The sequence below is a fragment of the Mobula hypostoma genome, chromosome 3 (genome assembly GCF_963921235.1).
Source record: "Mobula hypostoma chromosome 3, sMobHyp1.1, whole genome shotgun sequence".
NCBI classification, from domain to species: domain Eukaryota; kingdom Metazoa; phylum Chordata; class Chondrichthyes; order Myliobatiformes; family Myliobatidae; genus Mobula; species Mobula hypostoma.
In genome coordinates, this window is record NC_086099.1 from 29,871,261 (window position 1) to 29,896,692 (window position 25,432).

Sequence of the window (25,432 nt, forward strand, 5' to 3'; positions counted from 1 at the left end):
TTCAGTTACTGAAATTCAATCATAGAACCATAGAAACTACAGCACAGAAACAGGCCTTTTGGCCCTTCTTGGCTGTGTCGAACCATTTTCTGCCTAGTCCCACTGACCTGCACACGGACCATATCCCTCCATACACCTCCCATCCATGTATCTGTCCAATTTATTCTTAAATGTTTAAAAAGAACCCGCATTTACCACCTCGTCTGGCAGCTCATTCCATACTCCCACCACTCTCTGTGTGAAGAAGCCCCCGCTAATGTTCCCTTTAAACTTTTCCCCCCTCACCCTTAACCCATGTCCTCTGGTTTTTTTCTCCCCTTGCCTCAGTGGAAAAAGCCTGCTTGCATTCATTCTATCTATACCCATCATAATTTTATATACCTCTATCAAATCTCCCCTCATTCTTCTACGCTCCAGGGAATAAAGTCCTAACCTATTCAACCTTTCTCTGTAACTGAGTTTCTCAAGTCCCGGCAACATCCTTGTAAACCTTCTCTGCACTCTTTCAACCTTATTTATACCCTTCCTGTAATTTGGTGACCAAAACTGAACACAATACTCCAGATTCGGCCTCACCAATGCCTTATACAACCTCATCATAACATTCCAGCTCTTATACTCAATACTTCGATTAATAAAGGCCAATGTACCAAAAGCTCTCTTTACGACCCTATCTACCTGTGACGACACTTTTAGGGAATTTTGTATCTGTATTCCCAGATCCCTCTGTTCCACTGCACTCCTCAGTGCCTTACCATTAACCCTGTATGTTCTACGTTGGTTTGTCCTTCCAACGTGCAATACCTCACACTTGTCAGTATTAAACTCCATCTGCCATTTTTCCGCCTATTTTTCCAGATGGTCCAAGTCCCTCTGCAGGCTCTGAAAACCTTCCTCACTGTCTACTACACCTCCAATCTTTGTATCATCAGCAAACTTGCTGATCCAATTTACCACATTATCATCCAGATCATTGATATAGATGACAAATAACAATGGACCCAGCACTGATCCCTGTGGCACACCACTAGTCACAGGCCTCCACTCAGAGAAGCAATTCTCTACCACCACTCTCTGGCTTCTTCCATCGAGCCAATGTCTAATCCAATTTACCACCTCTCCATGTATACCTAGCGACTGAATTTTCCTAACTAACCTCCCATGCGGGACCTTGTCAAAGGCCTTACTGAAGTCCACGTAGACAATATCCACTGCCTTCCCTTCATCCACTTTCCTGGCAACCTCCTCGAAAAACTGCAACAGATTGGTCAAACATGACCTACCACGCACAAAGCCATGTTGACTCTCCCTAATAAGCCCCTGTCTATCCAAATGCTTGTAGATTCTGTCTCTTAGTACTCCCTCCAATAACTTACCTACTACTGACGTTAAACTCACTGGCCTATAATTTCCCGGATTACTTTTCGATCCTTTTTTAAACAACGGAACAACATGAGCCACTCTCCAATCCTCTGGCACTTCACCCGTAGACAGCGACATTTTAAATATTTCTGCCAGGGCCCCCGCAATTTCAACACTAGTCTCCTTCAAGGTCCGAGGGAACACCCTGTCAGGTCCCGGGGATTTATCCACTTTAATTTTCCTCAAGACAGCAAGCACCTCCTCCTTTTCAATCTGTACAGTTTCCATGGTCTCACTACTTGATTCCCTCAATTCCATAGATTTCATGCCAGCTTCCTTAGTAAATACAGACGCAAAAAACCTATTTAAGATCTCCCCCATTTCCTTTGGTTCCGCACAAAGCCGACCACTCTGATCTTCAAGAGGACCAATTTTATCCCTTACAATCCTTCTGCTCTTAATATACTTGTAAAAGCTCTTTGGATTATCCTTCACTTTGACTGCCAAGGCAACCTCATGTCTTCTTTATATTATCATAGTCATTGAGTAATATGTTCAAAATCTATTTTGGTGAAAAGCATTATCTATGAAATTTAGCTAACTGTCATTTTTTCCTGAAATAGAGAATGCAGTTGGATATCATACTGACTAGCCTTCAGGGATACTAGCCATACACACATATTCTGCCAAACGAAACAACACAATACATATAATGCCCACACATAACACATAAAGTAATATAACCACTAGTAAATTAACAAATAATAAGGAGCACTTATGACACAAGTTAAAAAGTACACTGTATAATCCAGCTGGCGCATCATGTGTGATGAGACCTGGGTGGTGGCAGGGACTTCAGTAGTCTTACAGCCTGGGGGAAGAAGCCATTTCTCATCCAAACAACCCTTGCCCTAATGCCATCTGCCTGATGGTAGGGGGTCAAAGAGATTATTGGATGGATGGGAGGGATCAATAACAATGTTAAGGACCTCGATACGCAGCACTCCTGATAAATATTTCTGATGGGTGGAAGAAAGACCCCGAAGTTATTATTATTAATATTAATAACAAATTAAAATGAAAGTTATTATTTATTCATTCACTGCATGTGAGTGCCAGCATTCATTGTCCTGCATAATTGCCTCAACTTAGGCTAATTAAGAGTGAACCAACAATGGTAAGACTAGTGTCAGTTGTAGGCCAGACTGTGTTTACCTTTAAAATTATCTGAGCCCCGTTTGGTTATGTTTGATTTCCCCTGATTTTATTACTGATACTCCAATATTTTCCCCCCATTTAGACATTACCTTAGTAGTAGAATTTGAGTAGCAGTGAGCCAGGAGGTGTTTATGTAATGCAGACAGCAGCTGATGGACATGGGAAGGTGGTCCACTTTCTGTGCGCGTTGTATTAACCTGTTGCTTATCACTGTTCTTTTCCAGCTCTCCGAAAGCACGCTCCTTTGGAGACAGACAATGAAGAAAACTGAGATAACAGTGAGAAAGATCATTAAGTTCTTGTTTAAGATAAAATGCTTACAGTGTAGAAGCTGATGTTCCTTAATAGAGTTTTCAAAAGGATCTCTGCTAAATGAAAGTGGTCGATAGTTCCAGCATTGGATGAGTCCTGATCCGAATTGCACTTCTGTGAGAATCTTTCAGTCATGTCAACAGGTGAGCTGTAACCTAACAGCGATGCAATGTGAGACTGATCCTGAAGGCTAGTCAGTATGATATCCAACTGCATTCTCTATTTCAGGAAAAAATGACAGTTAGCTAAATTTCATAGATAATGCTTTTCACCAAAATAGATTTTGAACATATTACTCAATGACTATGATAATATATTTCATAGAGTTATATGATAATTGGATGAGGGTACAGCTATCTATATATTGCATGCAAAGAAAAGACATTTTCTTCCATGAATATTAATTGTTTAATAACAATTGGTTAACATTTTGGGCCAGAAAATAAACTAAACAATCAAGCAACAGTTTCAAATAATGCCTGAAATTATTAATAAGAACAAAGGAAGAGGAATTTAGTCATAGGATAGATGCCAAGAATGTTGTTTTTATCTCATTTAAGTGAACAATGCTGCCTGTGGCAACAAATTCCACAGATTCACCACTCTCTGGCTAAAGAAATTCCTCCTCGTCTCCGTTCTAAAAGGATGCCCCTCTATTCTGAGGCTGTGTCCACTGGTGTTAGACTCCCCCACCATGGGAAACATCCTCTCCCCAACCACTCTATCAAGGCCTTGCACCATTCAATAAGTTTCAATGAGATCACCCCTCATTCTTCTGAATTCCAGTGAATACAGGCCCAGAGCCATCAAACGCTCTTCATATGACAAGCCATTCAAACCTGGAATCTTTTTTAGAACCTCCTTTGAACCCTCTCCAGTTTCAGCACATCTTTTCTAAGGGCCCAAAACTGCTCACAATATTCCAAGTGAGGCCTCACCAGTGCTTTATAAAGTCTCAACATTACATCCTTGCCTTTATATTCTAGTCTTCTTGAAATGAATGCTAACATTGCATTTGCCTTCCTCACCACAGACTCAATCTGCAAATGAACCTTTAGGGAATCCTGCACAAAAACTCACAAGTCCTTTTGAACCTCAGTTTATTATATCTTCACTCCATTTAGAAAATAGTTAACTCTTTTATTTTTTCTACCAAAGTGCATGACCATACACTTTCCAACACTGTATTCCATCTGCCATTTCTTCGTGCATTCTCCTAATCTAAGTCCTTTTGTAGCCTCCCCACTTCCTTAAAACTACTTATCCCTTCACCTATCTTCATATTGTCTGCAAACATTGCAACAAAACCATCAATTCCATCATCCAAAGCATTCATATATAATATAAAAAGAATCGGTCCCAACACAGACCCCTATGCAACATCAGTAGTCACTGGCAGCCAACCAGTAGGGACTCGCTTTATTCCCACTCCTTGCCTCCTGCTAATCAGCTACTGCTTTATCTTTCCTGTAATACCATGGGCTCTTATCTTACTAAGCAGTACCACATGTGACACCTTGTCAAAGGCCATCTGAAAATCCAAGTACACAACATCAACATCCTTTGTCTATCCTGCATGTTTTTTTTTTCAAAGAATTCCAACAGATTTGTCAAGTGTGACAGTGGAAAAGTGTGTATGGAACCGGAGGAGATGGCAGAGGTACTTAATGACTACTTTGCTTCAGTATTCACTACAGAAAAGGATCTTGGTGATCGTAGGGATGACTTGCAGCGGACTAAAAAGCTTGAGCATATAGATATTAAGGAAGAGGATGTGCTGGAGCTTTTGGAAAGTATCAAGTTGGATAAGTCACTGGGACCGGACGGGATGTACCCCAGGCAACTGTGGGGAGGAGATTGCTGAGCCTCTGGCGATGATCTTTGCATCATCAATGAGGACGGGAGAGATTCCAGAGGATTGGAGGGTTGCGGATGTTGTTCACTTATTCGAGAAAGGGAGCAGGGATAGCCCAGGAAATTATAGACTAGTGAGTCTTACCTCAGTGGTTGGTAAGTTGATGGAGAAGATCCTGAGAGGCAGGATTTATGAACACTTGGAGAGGCATAATGTGATTAGGAATAGTCAGCATGGCTTTGTCAAAGGCAGGTTGTGCCTTACGAGCCTGATTGAATTTTTTGAGGATGTGACTAAACACATTGATGAAGGTAGAGCTGTAGATGTAGGGTACATGGATTTTAGCAAGGCATTTGATAAGGTACCCCATGCAAGGTTTATTGAGAAAGTAAGGAGGCATGGGATCCAAGGGGACATTGCTTTGTGGATCCAGAACTGGCTTGCCCACAGAAGGCAAAGAGTGGTTGTAGACAGGTCATATTCTGCATGGAGGCCGGTGACCAGTGGTGTGCCTCAGGGATCTGTTATGGGACCCCTACTCTTTGTGATTTTTATAAATGACCTGGATGAGGAAGTGGAGGGATGGGTTAGTAAGTTTGGTGATGACACAAAGGTTGGGGGTGTTGTGGATAGTGTGAAGGGCTATCAGAGGTTACAGCGGGACATTGATGTAAAACTGGGCTGAGAAGTGGCAGATGGAGTTCAACCCAGGTAAGTGTAGGTTCTTGGCCTGAAATGTCGACTGCGCCTCTTCCTAGGGATGCTGCCTGGCCTGCTGCGTTCACCAGCAACTTTTATGTGTGTTGCTTGAATTTCCAGCATCTGCAGAATTCCTGTTGTTTAAGTGTGAGGTAGTTCATTTTGGTAGGTCAAATATGATGGCAGAATATAGCATTAATGGCAAGAGTCTTGGCAGTGTGGAGGATCAGGGCGACCTTGGGGTCCGAGTCAATAGGATATTCAAAGCTGCTATGCAAGTTGACTCTGTGGTTAAGAAGGCATATGGTACATTGGCCTTCATCAATCATGGGATTGAGTTTAAGAGCCAGGAGGTAATGTTGCAGTTACATAGGACCCTGGTCAGACCACACTTGGAGTACTGTGCTCAGTTCTGGTCGCCTCACTACGGGAAGGATGTGGAAACCATAGAAAGGGTGCAGAGGAGATTTACCAGGATGTTGCCTGGAATGGGGAGCATGCCTTATGAGAATAGGTTGAGTGAACCCGGCATTTTCTCCTTGCAGCGACGGAGGATGAGAGGTAACCTGATAGAGGTGTACATGATAATGAGAGGCATTGATCATGTGGATAGTCAGAGGCTTTTTCCCAGGGCTGAAATTGCTAGCACGAGACGAGAGGGCATAGTTTTAAGGTGCTTTGAAGTAGGTACAGAGGAGATGTCAGGGGTTAAGTTTCTTAACGCAAAAAGTGGTGAGTGCATGGAATGGGCTGCCGGCGGCAGTGGGGGAGACGGAAACGATAGGGTCTTTCAAGAGACTCCTGGATGGATACATGGAGTTGAGAAAAATAGAGGGCTATGGACAAGCCTAGGTAGTTCTAAGGTAGGGACGTCTTCGGCACAGCTTTGTGGGCTGAAGGGGCCTGTATTGTGCTGCAGGTTTTCTATGTTCTAAAACAAAAACAAGATGTCCCAGACATAGTCCACCAAGTAATAATCCAAAGAGATTAAGAAATGTTTTCACATTATTGTGATTCCATGAATCCTGGCCTTCAGCTGCTGAGTGTCAGGTTAAGGGCAAACTTAACTTCCAGTTGAAATTCAAAGACTCACCCTCATAACACCGGACTATTGTTTTTTAAAAAAGAGGAAGAGGTCATTTAGAACATCCATGTCCATGGTTGCTAAAATAGAGATGTGGTAAAACCACTTCCCAGCTCTTGGCCCATAGACTTGTAGGTAATGGGTCTTCAAGTGGTGCTCAGGCACCAGATCATGAGACTGAAGCCCACAACTACCTATAGCTTTCAAAAGCAGACAGACGTCAAATACTTTTTCCAACTGTTTTAAATGTGCATATAACCTGAGCAATCTTAAAAACAGTTCAAATAGATTTAAGTAACGTTTTAAACATTATTTTAAAAATTCACCTTAAGTACCCAGAGCTACTAGAAATCAACATAAAGGGGAAAATGACACACATCAAAGTTGCTGGTGAACGCAGCAGGCCAGGCAGCATCTCTACGAAGAGGTACATTCGACGTTTCAGGCCGAGATCCTTCGTCAGGACTAACTGAAGGAAGAGTTAGTAAGAGATTTGAAAGTGGGAGGGGGAGGGGGAGATCCAAAATGATAGGAGAAGACAGGAGGGGGAGGGATGGAGCCAAGAGCTGGACAGGTGATTGGCAAAAGGGATATGAGAGGATGATGGGACAGGAGGCCCAGGGAAAAAGATGGGGAGGCGGGGGGACCCAGAGGATGGGCAAGGGGTATAGTCAAAGGGACAGAGGGAGAAAAAGGAGAGTGAGAGAAAGAATGTGTGTATAAGAATAAATAACGGATGGGGTACGAGGGGGAGGTGGGGCATTAGCGGAAGTTAGAGAAGTCAATATTCATGCCATCAGGTTGGTCTGTCCTATGTTTTGTGATATCACACCAGAGGAAATATTGTATCATTTCTTAATGCATGCATTACTAAATGACAATAAAAGAGGACTGCATGTCTTCATAATATAATCTAATTATCTGTTTGAATGGCATGCAAAACAAAGTTTTTCCACTTTACCTATGATGATTATAAACCTATTTACCAATTTTAAAATCAAAGTTAATGCCCAAGTTCTGAAGAATGTAGTCTTGCTGCTAAATCCAGTGACTGGGATTGGCATAATCTGATTTGCACGTTTGTTTCATGCTGTCACTTAACTCCAGCTCATTCCTAATTTTTGCATTGTAACACACTGTACATACATGCATAGAAATCAGAGACCGGTCTACCCTCAGTCTTGAGTATTCTCTACAGAGCCAATGTCCAGAGGGATGCAAATCTCTTTATGTACATTATTCTATTATCTGATTATTAAAATATGCAAAACACTAAAGAAATGTTATTCAATACAGTGTAAACAGATGACAAAGGAACTAAAATAGTTTTATGGATAGTTATAATTTTATCTGAACAATGCAGTCTGTAATCTACTAATAATCTTCGTTCATAGATTATACAAGTTAATAAGAAGTTATCAAGCTACACAGAATATAAAATAGCAGTTTATGAATATTGTGTCAATATTAGTTTAAATAATGTCACATCAGCACCTAATAATGGTGATGCTTACTTGTCCTTTTGATAAACTTTCCCATCTCTCTGGACCTTGAGGTAGAAGACTGTGTAAAAGCTCAGTGCGTTCCCTGAGTGGAGGCAATAGTAAAGATGCACCAACCGAAAGTGTTTCATTGACTGCCTGTGTAACACAAGTACAGCTTTTAATCAGTAACCAAGAGCTACACAATTTGAAAATATCATCATGTTATTTGCAGCAGAAAATAAAATAATGAGTTGTTAGATCAATTTCATAAACACAATTTAATGCAAAATTATAATGTTAATTTTTCATAAAATTAGGTGTAGGATTATGAATAGAATAACCTATGCCTCTAGATCTCTTAAACACTGTTAGCTTGGATAGATGATAGGCTGACTGGCAAAGGCAGAGTGGAAATAAAAGGAGCCTTTTCTGGTTGGCCATTGGTGGTATTCCCCAGGGTCCAATGTTAAGTCCGTTATTTTTCATGCTTTATGTTAATGACCAGGCTGACAAAATTGATGGCTTAGTGGCCAAGTTCTCAGATGATACAAAGAGAGGTGGAAGGGCAGGTAGTGTTGAAGAAGCAGAGAGGCAATGAAAGGTAACTTGCAGGTTAGTGAAGGTAAATGCAATGTTAGCATTCATTTCAAAAGAACTAGAATATAAAGGCAAGGATGTAATGCTGAGGTTTCATAAGGCATTAGTCAGACTGCATTTGGAGTAGTGTACACAGTTTTTGGACCTCATATCTAAGAAAATATCTGCTGGCGTTGAGGAGTGTCCACATGAGGTTTACAACAGTGATCCAGGAATGACAAGTTTAATATATGAGGAGCATTTGATGGATCAATAACCAAGAGCTCAGACAGCTAGTTCAGCAAGTTAACCAAATGATTTTGTACCCATAGGGACAGACATTAATGATAATACCACAAAGAGATAAACCTAGTCAATTTTCTCTATTTACCTCTTCAATATTTTTTGGGACATCTGAATCTATTAACCGAAAAAGCAAGTTTCGTAGTGGTCTAGCCTGTTGACCAAGGACAGTAGCACCAGTTCCTCCAGCTTGAGCCAGGGAAAGATGGGTAGAAAGCAACTTCAAACAAAGAAACACAAAGTGATGGTGCTCCCTATTAAAAATAGAATAAACACCTATTAGTGCGATATATATACATGGTTCCAAATCAGAGATTCCAAAGCAAGAATTTTACTGTTCCTACTTTCAATTAAGTGAACTAGAATATTTACTTAACAAGGATTTGTACAAGTTATTACAATTACATGGAACAGCTAGAACAAGGGCAGAATATGAAAAGAATTAAAAAGTGTTTCAATCGTTGTCAAAACCACAACCCTTACAGGTCATTCTAGTACTCCAAGTTGTTAAGGATTGGAACGTTTCCATTTCAAAAACATTCAAAAACTATTAGTAAAGACAAACATAAATACAAACAAAAACTTAACAATACTAAAGGAAAATTAAAAATATAGAACCTTTTACTCACACTTGTCCATCAAAGCTACTCCTCTCCTTTCAAATGAAAGGCTTATTGTTCCTGTGCGAATGCAGGAACAACCAGATACAGGAGGATGAGGAGGTGATAGAGCAGAGCTGCAGGGAGGTAAGCCACCCCTAAGATGCAGGAGGCAGGAATCTGGGTGATTGTCAGGAGAGGGAACGAGACTAGGCAGCCAATTCAGAGTACGCCTACGGCCATTCCCCTCAATATTAAGTATACTACTAAGGATACTGTTTTAGATTGGGGGGGGGGGCAGTCAGAGAAGGAAATCAACTACCAGAAGCTGCAGTTGAATCCGGCTCTGTGATTCAGAAGCCATGGGGAGAGGAGTGCAGTTGGTGGGAACTGATGTGGGTGGTAGGACAAAGGGTTCTGGGAATACAACTCCATAATGCATTGAAAGTGGTGTCCCAGGTAGATAGGGTCATAAAGAAAGATTTTGGCATATTGGCCTTCATAAATCAAAGTACTGAGTACAGGTGAACGCAGCAGGCCAGGCAGCATCTCTCGGAAGAGGTACAGTCGACGTTTCAGGCCGAGACCCTTCGCCCTGACGAAGGGTCTCGGCCTGAAACGTGGACTGTACCTCTTCCTAGAGCTGCTGCCTGGCCTGCTGCGTTCACCAGCAACTTTGATGTGTGTTGCTTGAATTTCCAGCATCTGCAGAATTCCTCGTGTTTACTGAGTACAGGTTTGGGGTGTTAGATTGAAGTTGTACAAGACATTGGTGAGAACTAATATGGAGTATTCTGTGCAGGTTTGGTCACCTATGTACAGGAAAGTGTAAATAAGTTTGAAAGAGTACAGAGAAAATCTACAAGGATGTTGGCAGATCTGGAGGACCGGAGTTAGAACGAAAGATTGAATAGGTTAGGACTGTATTCTTTAGAACGTAGAAAATTGAGAGGAGACTTGATAGAGATAGACAAGATTATGAGGGGATTTAGATAGGGTATATGCAAGCAGGCTTTTTACACTGAGGTTGGGTGGGACTACAATTAGAGGTTATGGGTTAAGCTGGAAAGATGAAAAGTTTAAGGGGAACCTGAGGGGAAACTTCTTCACTCAGAGGCTGGTGAGAGTGTGGAATGAGCTGCCAGCACAAGGGGTGCATGCAAGCTTCATTTCAATGTTTATGAGAAGTTTGGATAGGTACACGGATGGTAAGGGTACAGAGGCCTATGGTCCCAGTGCAGATCGATGAGAGTAGGCAGTTTAAATAGTTTGGCTTAAACTAGATGGGCCTAAGGACCTATTTCTGTGGTGTGCTTTTCTATGATTCTAGCAATAGGGGTTTGAGGAGCAAACAAGACATTCTGTGGATGTGGAATAGATGTCTGGATGGTATCTTGCCTCCTCAGTGCCTGGATCAAGGATGTCTCAAACTGAGTCCACAGTATTTTTAAAGGGGAGGGTGAGCAGCCAGAAGTCATGGTACGTATTGTTACCAATGACACAGGCAGGAAAAGGGAGGAGATTCTGAAAAGAGAATATAGGAAGATAGGTAGAAAGCTGTAAAGCAGAACCTCTGGGATAGTAATATCTGATATTGCTGCCAGTGCCACACATCAATGAGGGTAAGAATAGGATGATTTGGCAGATGAATACCTGGCTGAGGAGTTGGTGCAGTGGGCAGGGTTTCAGCTTTCTGAATCATTGGGATCTATGTTCTCTCTAAGCTGTGCACGTGTGTGCGCGCACACACGTTTTTCAACCAGTGCACAAAGGAAATTAATGTGCGCACAAAAGGTCAGTTACCTAAAATAATGTAGTAATTAATAATTATACTTATTGAAAATAATCTTTTAGCTAAATGTTTCTGTTAACTAGTTAGTCGGTTTTTCAAATACCACAACGCATGTCACTAATTTACGTCACCTCACCTTTCCTGTTCCGGTCTGTACAGCTGCATCACAGCGGCAGCCATCTTTGGCGGACAGTGTTCATATCGTAAAGCTTACAAAGATCTGTTTCATATCCTGTAGATAGCTTACTAAGTTTTTATTGAAAAAATATTGATTCACTATGTCGAATTCAAAAGCGAAGGGCGTGAAGCGCAAAAGAACTGCAAATTTGTTTAAAGTTAAATGGCTTAACAAAATAATAGAAACTGCTACACCAAAAGCTCATGAGGTCATGGCCTGACACTGATTGATTCACTTCATTTTGCGCGAGGCAAAATTAACAAGATAAGAAAACAGCATCTGGGAGACAATGTTTCGTGGAGTGACAAAGTTTAAGTTTTGCTAAGCCAACAACGTGAAGAAAACGTCACAGTAGGTACAAGTTCACTGTTGACTTTTATAAAGTCTTTGTGTTTATTTAGGAGAAAGGTTTCCTGAAGATGAGGTACAAGAATGGTCATCTTTCGATTTCTCCACAATTGCAGATTGTGACTTCACATTTGGTGATGAACAAGTTAATGCCTTATGTCTAAAATATCATGATTTTCTAACTGGAAACACCGTAATAGTTAGACAGTTTAATGATTTCAAATTTTCCGTGCAAGAAAAAATTAAATCCAAACTGATTTCAAACTTTGTTCAAATGGTGGCATTTGTACTTCAAAATGAACAGTTTTGCGACCTTGCACAGTTGATGGACATTGGGAGAACCTTTCTTGCATCTAGTGCGGACTGTGAGCAAGGTTTTAGCCTAATGAATCAACTCAAAAACAAGCTGAGAAACCGTTTAGGTGAATGTCATTGGATATGTTTATGAGAATCAAAAGCTATCAATTGGATGGAAGTTCTATTAGTCTAGATAGAGTTTACAAAAAATGGGTAAATGCCAAAGACAGGAGAGAGAAAAAATAACTGAGTGACTTAAATATGTATGTTAATTTGTTGTTATTCTGTGCAGTTTTATGGCAAATATTTTGTAAACCTACATAAACTGTGCCATGTGTATATTCAATGCGCACATACTTTTGTCACAGGAAAAAAAACTTGCACAACATAAGATTTTTGTGCACACTGACTACTAAAAATTAGAGGGATCATTGATTGGGATCCCTTCTGGAGAAGCATAACCTGTACAAAAAGGACAGCTTACACCTGAATCAGGGGGACCAATATCCTTGCAGACACACTTTCTAGAACCGGTAGCAGCACTATGAGAACCAGAATAATAGGGCTGAGGATGGGGCAGTTGGTATACAAGTCAATGCAGGTCAATGCAGTGTGTGGTGAAACTGTGAGGAAGGACAGGAAGATGACAGGGCAAAATTGCAGTCAGTGGGATGAGTTGATGTGCAACATAGGGGCAAAATCAAAAACTGTGATGAATACAGAATCCTTTATTTGAATGCATGCAGTATATAGAATAAGGTAGATGATCATGTAGCGCAGTTACAGAATGGCAGGTACTATGTGGGCATCACTGAGGCATGCCTGAAAGAAGATCATAGTTGGGAGCTTAACATCAAAGGATACACATTGTATTGAAAGGATAGCCAGGTAGGCGGAGGGGGTAGGGTGGTTCTGTTGGTAAAAATGGAAATCATATCCTTAGAAAGAGTTAACAGAGGATCTGAAGATGTAGAATCATTGTGGGTAGTTAAGAAACTGCAAGGGTAAAAAAAATCCCTAATGGGGGTTATAAACAGATCTCCAAACAGTGACCAGAATGTGGAATAAGTATTACAGTTGGAGACAGAAAATGCACATCAAAAGGGCAATGTCATGTGAGATTTCAATATGCAGCTAGATTGGAAAAATCAGGTTGGTGCTGGATCCCAAATTTGCAGAATGTATACAAGATTTTTTTTTAAAGAACTGCTTGTTGTTGAGCCTACTAGGAAAAAGGTAATTCTGGATTGAGTGTTGGGTAATAAACCAAATTTGATAGGGAGCTTAGGGTAGAAGAACTCTTAGGAAACTGAGATCAGAATATGATAAAATTCACCCTGCAGTTTGAGAGGGTGAAAATGAAGTCAGATGTATCACTATTGCAGCAGAATAAAGAGAATTACAGAGGCATGAGAGGAGAGCTGGCCAAAGTTGATTGGAAGGGGACACTAGCAGGGATGATGGCTTAATAGCAACGGCTGGAGTATCTAGGGGCAATTCAGAAGGCACAGTATAAATACATCCCAAAGCTGAAGAAGTAGCTGAAGGGTGGATGATACAAATGTGCCTGACAAGGAGCGTCAAAGACAGCAAATAAGAGGGAACATAACATAGCAAAAATTAATGAGGTTGGAGGATTGGGAAGTTGATAAAAGCTAACAGAAGGCATCCAAACAGCAATGAGAATAATATAAAAGAGAATAACAAAAGTTTTCCAGATTAAAAGAGAGGTGAGAGATGATATTGGACTGTTGTAAAATGACACTGGGCAGCTAGTAATGGGAGACAAAATAATAGCAGACAAAATTAATAAGTATTTTGCATCAGTCTTCACTATGGATAACATTGCTGTGTACATACATCTACTGATGCTTCTGGACACATCTTCAGTGATGCTCCTGGAATCCTCGGGTGTTTCGGGTCTTTCAACATCATACAACCTCCTCCAGGTGATCAGACCCCAGCTTGTGTCCAGATGGCTAGCTACTTATGACTCCATGGCTCCCCTCTTTTGAGCCACAGCCATCTTGAGGCCTTCTTTGCCACATCGGTGATACTGCGGATGACTCTCCTCTTCCTCTCTCCCTCGATGCCCAGAATGCTGAAGGCTCTAACTGAGGAACGGGCTGCGAATCCCCTACAACCACCCTCCACTGGGAGACACCTCGCTCTCCATACAGCCTGCTGACAGTTGCTGACCAGTCCTGCGTACTTGGAGAGCTTCCTTTCAAAGGCCTCTTCCAAGCTATCTTCCCATGGGATTGTCAGCTCCAGCAGCACCACTTGCTTAGTAGACTCAGACACTAGGACAATGTCTGGTCGTAGGGTGGTGGCTGCAATATGGCTGGGGAACTTCAGCTGCCCTTCGAGGTCCACCAACAGCTGCCAGTCCCATGCAGAGGTCTGAATGCCTGCAGATGTTCTTTTGGCAGGTATTGGCTGCTCCCCAGCTCTGACAAAGGCAATGGTCTGCTTGGAGGGTCGGGACTGCTTCGCCCACTCAACTCCTGCGCTGACGGCTTCAGCGATGGTCTTCAGGACCTGATCATGCCTCCACCTATACCATCCCTCACCAAGTGCCCTTGTGCAGCCGCTGAGGATGTGCTCCAGGGTTCCTCTCTTGGAGCACAGTGGGCATGCAGATGACTCTGCCTTGCCCCATGTGTGCAGGTTTGATGGGCTTGGAAGTACATTGTAGACTGCCTGGATGAGAAATTGGATGCGGTGTGGTTCAGCTTTCCAAAGATCAACCCAGGTCACTTTCCTCTCAACCGCATTCTCCCATCTTGTCCAAGCTCCCTGTTGCTTCATTCCCACCACCTTACAGGTTCTCGTCTCCTCCACTACTGCTCTCACCTCCTCCTGAACGAGACAACGCCTTTCCTTCCCTCTGGTGTCCATTTGGGGAGTTGGAAAGGATCCTAGCCCAGCTCGACCTCATGTGATCACTTCCACCAGCCTCTTGTGACGCAGCCTTGCCTCTGCTTCCTGAACAGCTTCCTCTGCCCTCCATTTCCTGCCGGTCCTCACTTGGATCCCTGCTCTAGCCACCTTCGGGTCACTTGAGTCCCTATACTGTAGCACTTCTCTGGCTCTTGTTACCTTGAATTCTTCCTCCAAGGATTTGAAGGGCAGTTGCAGTTTGTTGTGGTGTCCATAGAGTGCGATGCTGCTCAGGCTCTTTGGCAGCCCCAGCCATCTCCTGAGGTGGTTGCTAACCCTCCTCTCTAAGGTTTCGACTGTCGAGATTGGAACTGCATAGACGAGGAGGGGCCACAGGATTCTGAGAAGAATGCCATACTGATACACCCAGGCTTTAAACTTCCCAGGTAGGCCAGAGTTGTCCACAGATTTCAGCCAGCCATCCAACTCGGTGCAGGTCGCTTGAATGGATGTTGTGTCCCTTAAAGAGCTGTCAAAAATTTTGCCTAAGCTCTTGACTGGCTTTTCTGTGATGGTTGTGCCTGCGATGCTGAACCGGAACTTGTTCTCCACCTTCCCTTTCTTCAGCGCCATCGATCTTGAATTGGCTGGTTTGAAACGCATCCGGGCCCACTCCACCAGCTTTTCGGGCCCCTGCAGAATCCACCGGCAGCCTGGGACTGATTCTGTGGTGACTGTGAGGTCATCCATAAATGCCCTGATAGGTGGCTGCCGTTGAGCGGATTTCATTCTGGCCCTCTGCACTCTGGCTCAGCAGACTTAGTGAGCATGTTCATGACTAGGGAGAACAGTGTCACTGAGATAGTGCACCCTGTGATGATGCCGATCTCCACCTTGTGCCAGGCTGATGTAATTGCTCCTGAAGAGACCCTCATCCTGAAGTTGCTGTAATAATCAGCGATAAGGTCTCCGATTCTGCTGGGGACGTGATATTTGGTAGAAGTATGCTGGAAATTCATAGAGTCAAAGGGCAGAAGTGAATGTAGTTGCTGTTACTAAGGAGAAGGTGCTTGGGAAGCTGAAAGTCTTAAGGTAGGTATGTCAATTGGACCAGCCGGACTACACCCCAGAGTTCTTAAAAAGGTAGCTAAAGAGATTGTGGAGGCATAAGACAGGAAATTATATGCCAGTTAGCCTGACTTCAGTGGTTGGGAAGATGTTAGAGCCCATTATTAAGGATAAGGTTTCAGAGTATTTAAAAGCACTTGATAAAACGGGCCAAAGTCAGCATGGTTTCCTTAAGGGAAAATCTTTTCTGACAAATTTTTTGAAATTCTTTGAGGATTTTACATGGATTTTTATAATGCCTTTGGCAAGGTGCTGCATAGGACTCTGCTTAACAAGAGCCCAAGATATTACGGGAAGGTACTAGCGTGGATAGAAGATTGGCTGACAGGCAGGAGGCAAAGAATGGGGGGAAAAAAGGGCCCTTTTCTGGTGGTGCTCCTCAAGGCTTGGTGTTAGGACCTGACTGCTTCTTTTCAAGTTATATGTCAATGATTTAGACGATGGAATTGATAGCTTTATGGCCAAGTCTGCACACAATACGAAGATAGGTGGAGGGGCAGGTAGTCTTGAGGAAGCAGAAGGATTTAGACAGATTGGGAGAATGGACCAATCCTAGTCAGGCTACAGTTGGAGTATTGTCAACAGTTTTGGGCCCCACATCTCAGAAAGGATGTGTTATCATTGGAGGGTCTAGAGGAGGCTCACAAAGATGATTCCGGGAATGAAGGGGTTAACATTTGAGGAGCGTTTAGCAGCTTTAGGCCTGTACTCACTGGAATTTAGAAGAATGCAAGGGGATCTCATTGAAACCTACCAAATGTTGAAATGACTAGATAGGGTGGATGTGGAGAGGATGGTGGGGGTATCCAGAACTAGAGGGCACAGCCTCAAAATTGAGGGCTGACCCTTTAGAACAGAGGTAAGGAATAATTTTTCAGCCAGAGAGTAGTAAACCTATGGAATGCTCTGTACAGTGGAGGCCAAGTCTGTGCGTACATTTAAGTTGGAATTTGATCGTTTTCTGATCAGCCAGTCATCAAAGGATATGGCAACAACCAGGTGTATGGGGTTGAATGGGATCTGGGATCAGCCATGTTGGAATGGAGGAGCAGACTCGATGGGCTGAATGGCCTAATTCTGCTCCTATGTCTTATGGCAAAGAAGTGGCAAATGGAATATAGTGTAGGGAAGTGTATGGTCATGCACAGGAATAAAGGTATAGACTCTTTTCTAAATGGGGAGAAAATTCAAAAATTAGAGGTGGAAAGGTACTTGGGATTTCTTGTGCAGGTTCCCAAAAGGCTGACTTTCAGGTTCAGTCTTTGGTAAGGAAAGCAAATGCAATGCTAGTATTCTTTTCTAAAGGACTACAACATAAGAGGAAGGATATAATTCTGAGGTTTTATAAAGGTACTGGTCAGACCACATTTGGAATGTATGAGCAGTTTTAGGTCCCTTATCAAAAGAAAAAGTCTGCTGGCTTTGGAGAAGGTCCAGAGGAGGTTCAAGAGAATAATTCTGGGAAGGAAAGGGTTAATGTATGTGGAGAATTTGATGAGGAGTATTTGCTGCAGGTTAGAAGGATGAAAGGGAATTTCATTGAAACCTATTGCATATTGAAAAGCCTAGAGAGAGTGGATGTGGAAAGGATGTTTCCTATAGTAGATGAGTCTTGGACCAGAGGGCACAGCCACAGAAAAGACAGACATCCATTTAGAGCAGAAACAAAGAGCAATTTCTTTAGCTAGGGAGGAGTGAATCTGTGGAATTCATTGCACAGAGAACTGTGGAGGCCAAATCACTAAGGTTGATAGGTTCTTGGTTAGGTAGGGCATCAAAAGTTACATAGAGAATGTGGTTAAAAAGAATTTTTTAAAAATCAGACATGATGGAAATGGAGGAGCAGACACAATGAGCTGAATGGCGTAATTCTGCTTCTATGTCTTAATCAAGTCTCTCATTTCAGACTTTGGAGAGACTCTTCAGTTCACCTTCTGACTGTATGTGGGACATGCCATTTGCTTCAAGAAAACTGGAAAAAGTAGAGAAATCAGTTGAGGTATGGCAGAACTACTTTCTAAAGGTATCTGAATTTTATAGAATACAATTTAGTTAAGTATTAAATGGAAGTTATAGTCAATCCATGTCGATATTAATCTACTAGGCAATCAACTGATCAGAATAGAATTTAAAAACGCAAACACGAGGAAATCTGCAGATGCTGGAAATTCAAGCAATACACACAAAATGCTGGTGGAACGCAGCAGGCCAGACAGCATCGATAGGAAGAGGTACAGTCGACCTGACAAAGGGTCTCGGCCCGAAACGTCGACTGTACCTCTTCCTATAGATGCTGTCTGAACTGCTGTATTCCACCAACATTTTGTGTGTGTTGATCAGAATAGAATGTCCATTTAGTACAGAAATGAGGAGAAATTTCTTTAGCCAGACGGTAGTCAATCTGTGGAAGGCCAAGACATTGGATATATTTAAAGCAGAGGTTGACAGGTTGATAGGTTAGAGTCATAGAAAAGTACAGCATAGAAACAGGCACTTGGGTCCATCCAAATCTGCACCCGGACCATAGCTCTCCATACCCCCTCAACAATGTACGTATCCAAATTTCTCTTAAATGTTGAAACCAAGCTTGCATGCACCACTTGTGCTGGCAGTTCATTCCACACTCATAACCTTCTGAGTGAAGAAGTTTCCTCTCACGTTTCCCTTAAACTTAACTCATGACCTCCAGGTATAGTCCCACCCAACCTCAATGGAAAAAGCCTGCTTGCATTGCCTTAACAATACCCCTCAGAATTTTGTATCCCTCAATGAAGTCTTCCCACATTCTTTTATGTTCCAAGGAATAAAGTCCTAACCAATTCAATCTTTCTTTATAACTCAGGCCCTCCAGTCCCAGGAACATACTTGTAAATTTTCACCCATTGTACTCTTTCCACCTTATTTACAACTTTCCTGTAGGTAGGTGACCAAAACTGCACATAATACTCCAAATTAGCCCTCACTAACATCTTATACAACTTCAATATAACATCCCATCTCTTTACTCAATATTTTGAATTATGAAGGCCGACGTGCTAAAAACTTACTTTACTGTGTAAAACCTAACCTGTTTGGTCCCACTGAAGTGCAACACCTTGCACGCCTGCATTAAATTCCATCTGACATTTTTCCAGCACATTTTTCCAGCTAATCCAAATCCTGTTGTAAGCTTTGATGGTCTCACTCTCTGTCCACTACACCCCCAATCTTGGTGTCATCTGCAAATTTGCTGATCCAGTTAATCACATTATCATCCAGATCATTGGTATAGCTGACAAACAACAATGGACCCAGCACTTCACTAGTCACAGGCCTTCACTGAAGAGAGACAACCATATACTACCACTCTCTGGCTTCTTCCGCAGAGCCAATGCCCAATCCAAATCACTACTGCATCTTGAATGCCAAGTGACTGAACCTTCTTGACCAACCTCCCATGCAGGACCTTGTCAAAGGCCTTGCTGAAGTTCATGTAGACAATATCCACTACCTTGCCTTCATCAATTTTCTTGGTAATTTTTTTGAAACCATCTATTAGATTCATTAGATATGACCTAGCACACACAAAGTCGTGCTGACTATCCCTAATCAGTCCCTGTCTATCTACAGTGCCTATAAAAAGCATTCACCCCTCTTGGAAGTTTTCATGTTTTATTCTTTTACTAGGTTGAACCACAGTGGGATTTAGTTTGGCCTTTTTTTTGACACTGACCAACAAAAAATGACTCCTTCGTGTCAAAGTGAGAAAAGATCTCTACCAAGTGATCTAAATTGATTACAGATATAAAACACAAAATTATTGACTGCATAAGTATTCACCCTCTACGTCAGCATTTATTACAGCCTTCAGTTTGTGTGGATAGGTCTCTATCAACTTTGCACATTTTTCCCCATTCTTCTTCATAAAACTATTCAAGCTCTGTCAGATTGCATGGGGATTGTGAGTGAGCAGCCCTTTGCAAGTCCAACCAGAAATTTTCAATTCGATTGAGGTCTGGCCTCTGAAATGGCCACCCCAGGACATTAATTTTGTTGTTTTTCAGCCATTCCTGTTAGTTTTGGCTTTATGCTTGGGGTCACTGTCTTGCTGGAAAACAAATCTTCTCTCAAATCGCTGTTCTCTTGTAGACTACATCAGGTTTTCCTCCAGGATTTCCCTGTATTTTGCTATATTCATTTTACCCTCTATTTCCAGGGTCTGCTGTAGTAAAGCATCCTCACAGCATGATGCAGCCACCACTACGATTTACGGTTCGGATGGTGTATTTTTGATGATTAGTTTACGCCAAACACAGTGTTTAGTCTGAGTCTGATGGCCAAAAAGCTCAATTCTGGTTTCATCAGACCATAGATCCTTCTCCCAGCATGTCTCCCAACATGCCTTCTGGCAAACTCTAGCCAAGATTTCATGTGCGTTTTTTTTCAGAAGTGGCTTTCTCTTTGCCACTCTTCCATAAAGCTGTGACCGGTGATGCACACGGGCAACAGTTGTATACGCAGTCTCTCCCATCTCAGCCATTGAAGCTTGTAACTCCTCCAGAGCTGTCATAGGTCTCTTGGTGGCCTCCCTCACTAGTCACCTTCTTGCACGATGACTAAATTTTTGACGAGGCATATTCCAGGCAGATTTGTAGCTGTGGCATATTCTTTCCATTTCTTGATGATTGACTTAACTCCAAGAGATACTCAGTGATTTGGAAATTTTCTTGCGTCCATCTCCTAACGTGCTTTTCAATAACCTTTTTGCAGAGTTGCTGGGAGTGTTCTTTTGTCTTCATGGTGTAGTTTTTGCCACAATACTGACTCACTAGCAGTTGGACCTTTCAGATACAGATGTATTTTTACCACAATTAATTGAAGCACCTTGACTGCAGACGGTGTTCTCCATTTAACTAATTATGTGCCATCTAAATCCAATTGGCTGCACAGTGATGACTTGGTATGTCATATTTTTGCAAACAATTATTGTGTTTTATATTTGTAATTGATTTAGATCATATTGTAGAGATGTTTTCACTTTGACACGAAAGAATCTTTTTCTGTTGATCAGTGTCAAAAAAGCCAAATTAAATCCACTGTGATTTAATGTTGTAAAACAATAAAACATCCGGGGGGGGGGCGCGGCGGAATGGAATGGGGGAGAGTGAGTATTTTTTATAGGCACAGTAAATACTCATATCAGGTCCCTCAGAATACCTTCCAATAACTTTCCCATTACTGATGTCAGGGTCACCAGCCTTTACTGTCCAAGTTTATTTTTAGAGCCTTTCTTAAACAGTGGAACAACATTAACTATCCACTAGTCCGTCGGTACCTTACCCCTCGCAAAGGGTGAATTAAATATCTCTGCTAGGGCTCATGCGATTTCTGCATTTGCCTGCCACAGGGTCTGAGAGAATACTTTGTCAGCCGCTGGGGATTTATCCACCCTAATTTGCCTCAAAACAGCAAACATCTCCTCGTAACCTGTAGAGGGTCCATGACCTTGCTGTCGCTTTTCCTCACTTCTACAGACTCTGTGTCTGTCTCCCGAGTAAACACAGATGCAAAAAAAATCCATTTAAGATTTCCTCCATCTTTTTTGACTCCATGCATAGATTACTATTCTGATCTTCAGGAGAACCAATTTTGTCACCTGCAATAATTTTGCTCTGAATATATCTTCAGAACCCCTCAGGATTCTCCTTCACCTTTTCTGCTAGATTAACCTCATGCCTTCTTTTATCTTTCCTGAATTCTTTAAGTATTCTGTTGCATTTCTTATACTTCATAATTACCTTATTTGTTCCTACCTGCCTATACCTGCTATACACCTCCTTTTTTGCTTAACCAGGACCTCAATATCTCTTGAAAACCAAGGTTCCCCACACCTGTTACCTTTACCTTTTATTCTGACAGGTATATACAAGCTTTGTACCCAGAACATTTCACCTTTGAAGGCTCCCACTTACCAAGTACACATTTGCCAGGAAACAGCCTGTCCCAATCCACAGTTATCAGATCCTTTTTGATACAATCACAATTGGCCTTTCTCCAATTTAGATTCTCTACCTGCGGACCAGATCTATCTTTTTCCATATTTACTTTGAAACTAATGGCATAATGATCACTAGATGCAAATTGCTCCCCAACACAAACTTCTGTCACCTGCCCTGTCTCATTTCCTAATAGAAGAATAAATATCACATGCTTTTTCATTGGGACTTCTATGTACTGATTAAGGAAACTTTCCTGAACACATCTGACAAACTCTATCCCATCTAGTCCTTTTACAGTACAAGAGTCCCAGTCAATATGCAGCAAGTTAAAATCACCTACTATGATAACCTTATGTTTCTTGCAACAGCCTGTGATCTCTACAGATTCGTTCCTCTAAATCCCTCAGTCTGTTGAGTGGTCTGTAATATAGCCTCAATAATGTGGTCATAACCATTCTTATTCCTCACTTCCACCTATAAAGCCTCATTAGACGAGCTCTCCAGTCTACCCTGACTGAGCACTGCTGTGACATTTTTCCTGACTAGTAACGTCACTCTTTCCCCTTTAATCCCTCCTGCACTGTCATGTCTAAAACAATGGAACCCCAGAATATTGAGCTGCCAGTATTGATCCTCCTGCAACCAAGTCTCACCAATGGCTACAATATAATAATTCCATGTGTTGATCCATGCCCTGAGCTCATCTGCCTTTCCTACAGTACTTCTTACACTGGAATATGTGGCTCAAAACATTAGTCACACCATGCTCAACCTTTAGATTTCTGACCTTGTCTGAGGTCTTAACATGTGGCTCCACAACCTCTCCACTATCTGTTCTGGTACACTGGTTCTCATCGCCCTGCAACTGTAGTTTAACCCACCCCCATCCCATGCAGCACTAGCAAGCATTCCTATTCAGATATTAGTCCCCATCCAGTTCAGGTGCAAACCGCCTCTTCTATAGGTTCTTGATTAGTCAGGGCATCAAAGGTTATGGGCAGAAGGCAGGAGAATGGGGTTGAGAGAGATAATAAATCAGCCATGGTGGAATGGCAAAACAGAATTAACAGGCTGAATAGCCTAATTCTGCTATGTCTTATGGTCTTCTTTAATGGAGAAGAATGGCTTTGAGGCCTACCTGACACAAGTTCAGTCAAGCAAATGTGGGTAATTTAAGCAAGTTTGTATTCTGTTACTGAAATTCAACAAAAAACCATGAAAATTAGAAACAATAACAAAAATATTTTTAATCATGAAGCAGTGCAGGATTAAAGGATCTTTATTAGAATCCATCCAAGACTCATTCCACATTAATTACTAAGTTGCAAATTTGTGTAGCAGCTTTATTGAACATTATTACCTTTGAGAACAGAAAGGCTGTGGAGGTATCTCATTGTTAATGCCATCACAATATCTATCCAAAAATGTCTGCAGGTAACTAAAAGTACTTTCGTCCAGATCAACGCAGTAAGGTCTGTGCCAGGCTACTAGTTGTCTAAAGGGAAAAAAAATAAGTTGATAAGATGTTGAAAAAATAATGACCTAAACATTTCTATTCAGCAACATTCCTCAAATGATGGCAAAGAAAACAAATTTAACACAGATCTTGCAAAGGTTACTGATTTATACCTCATGAGTCACTTAATGTTTACTAGGCATTGTTAATTTATTTTCTTCAAATGCATGATCTGTCATTATGGTTGTCTTCTTTCCCACCACCAAGATTTCAATGTGTCATCAGAAACTGTTCATTTTGTGAACTCTGAAAGAGCCTTGCATTCTTACAGAATGAAATCCATGCTTGGACCATGATTTGCATTATAGTGCACAACCAACCAAAATCTTAGGAATTTCCTGAGATGAAAGTTAAAGAACTTCTACTCCAGTTTTGTCCGTTCTGAGGTAGTTAAATAAACTATTGTGGGAACCATAGACTTTTCTACAGATGGGTGGAGGAGGTGGCTGACAGGTAAGTAGTTTGTGAGGAGATCCACCCTTTTTGCTGGGTATCTGTGTGCTCCAAACATCCAGCCATGAGGTTTTCAAAAGCATCACAAATGCTACTTCATCCCAAGAGGGAGGGTGTTGCATTTTGCTGCATCATTGAACCTTTTTTCATTCATTTACTTGGTAATCACTTCTCATGACAGAGACTGGAATGGAGCACCTGTTTGAGAGTCTGGTGTTAGGCCTGTGAATGTCATGATCCTGTCTAGTGTAACAGGTTAAATGCAAAAAGGACTTCAATGCTGGGACTTAATTCTTCAAGTGAACCTGAATTATGTTAATTTATTGCTGGAAGTTTTAAATGAAATTAATTTGATTGGGAAGGTTTAAGGTTTAACTGGAGATGATTAGTAATGAAACTAAAATAGAACACAAGAGAGATCAATGAATCATCACTTTCAATATTTGCAAAATGAACAGATAGTTAAATCCCAGTGTTCATCTCTTCTCAAATAATCAATAAGCTCCAAGACCTAGGCCTCAAAACCTCCTGTGCAACTGGATTCCCAATTTCCTCATTTGCAGATCAAGATCCTTATGGATTGGCAACAACATCTCCTCCACAATCATTATCGGCACAGGCGCACCACAAAGTTGCGAGCTTAGTGTCTTGTTCTACTCCCTTTATGATTATGACAGCAAGGCCAATGCAATATTTAAAGTTAAAGGTGGTGACAAACTGGCAAATTTATAGGAGGGAAATTGAAAATCTGGTTGAACACTGTCACAACACAACTTCTCACTCAACATCAGCAAAACCAAGGAGCTGATTTGTGATTACAGGATAAAGAAGTTGGGGGTCCATGAAGCAGTGCTCATTAGTGGATCAGAGTTAGAGAGGGTCAGTAACTTTAAACTCCTGGGCAGTATCAGAGGCAACAGCAGCAACAACGGTCAGCAGCCTGGTCGCTAGGGCGATGATGGTCAGCAGCCAGGCCGGCGACGTCAGGAACATCCATCAAGACCGCTCTCCTTGTATGCTGATGGAAATATGTTTTTGATATTCTGAGATTTATGTGATTATTGGACTGTACTTTATATATTACTCTCCTTCAGTTTTTCGGTATTTTCTTTCTTGTGGCTGATTAGTGGGTGGGTGACCTGTTAATTTTTTGTGTGAGAGAAAGGGGGTTGGGGATTTTAATGCTACTGTTACTGTTCTTTTTTGCAAATGAGGGAGTTCAGGATTGTTATCATCACCGTTTGATTCCGTGGGGGAGGGGATTTGTTGCTATCGTCACTGTTTCTTTTCTGCAAGTGAAAGGATTGGCAATTAGTATTGTCACTGTTTTTTCTTTGGGGAAGGTGGTGGGGGATTTTGGAGGTTGT

General features: G+C 41.8%; 1 protein-coding gene across 5 annotated transcripts in view; it reads right to left on the bottom strand.

Annotated features, from left to right (window-relative positions):
• Nucleotides 1-25,432, bottom strand: part of LOC134343917 (probable E3 ubiquitin-protein ligase HERC1) — a 295,654-nt gene that overhangs the window by 219,041 nt on the left and 51,181 nt on the right. For all 5 annotated transcript variants that reach the window (XM_063042842.1, XM_063042841.1, XM_063042839.1 and 2 more), the window contains 5 exons: nt 23,457-23,591; nt 8,982-9,147; nt 8,045-8,170; nt 2,902-3,111; nt 2,670-2,822 (listed from right to left, as the gene is read on the bottom strand). In XM_063042842.1, the coding sequence (XP_062898912.1) occupies nt 2,670-2,822; nt 2,902-3,111; nt 8,045-8,170; nt 8,982-9,147; nt 23,457-23,591 (790 nt within the window). The remainder of the gene's footprint in view (nt 1-2,669; nt 2,823-2,901; nt 3,112-8,044; nt 8,171-8,981; nt 9,148-23,456; nt 23,592-25,432) is intronic.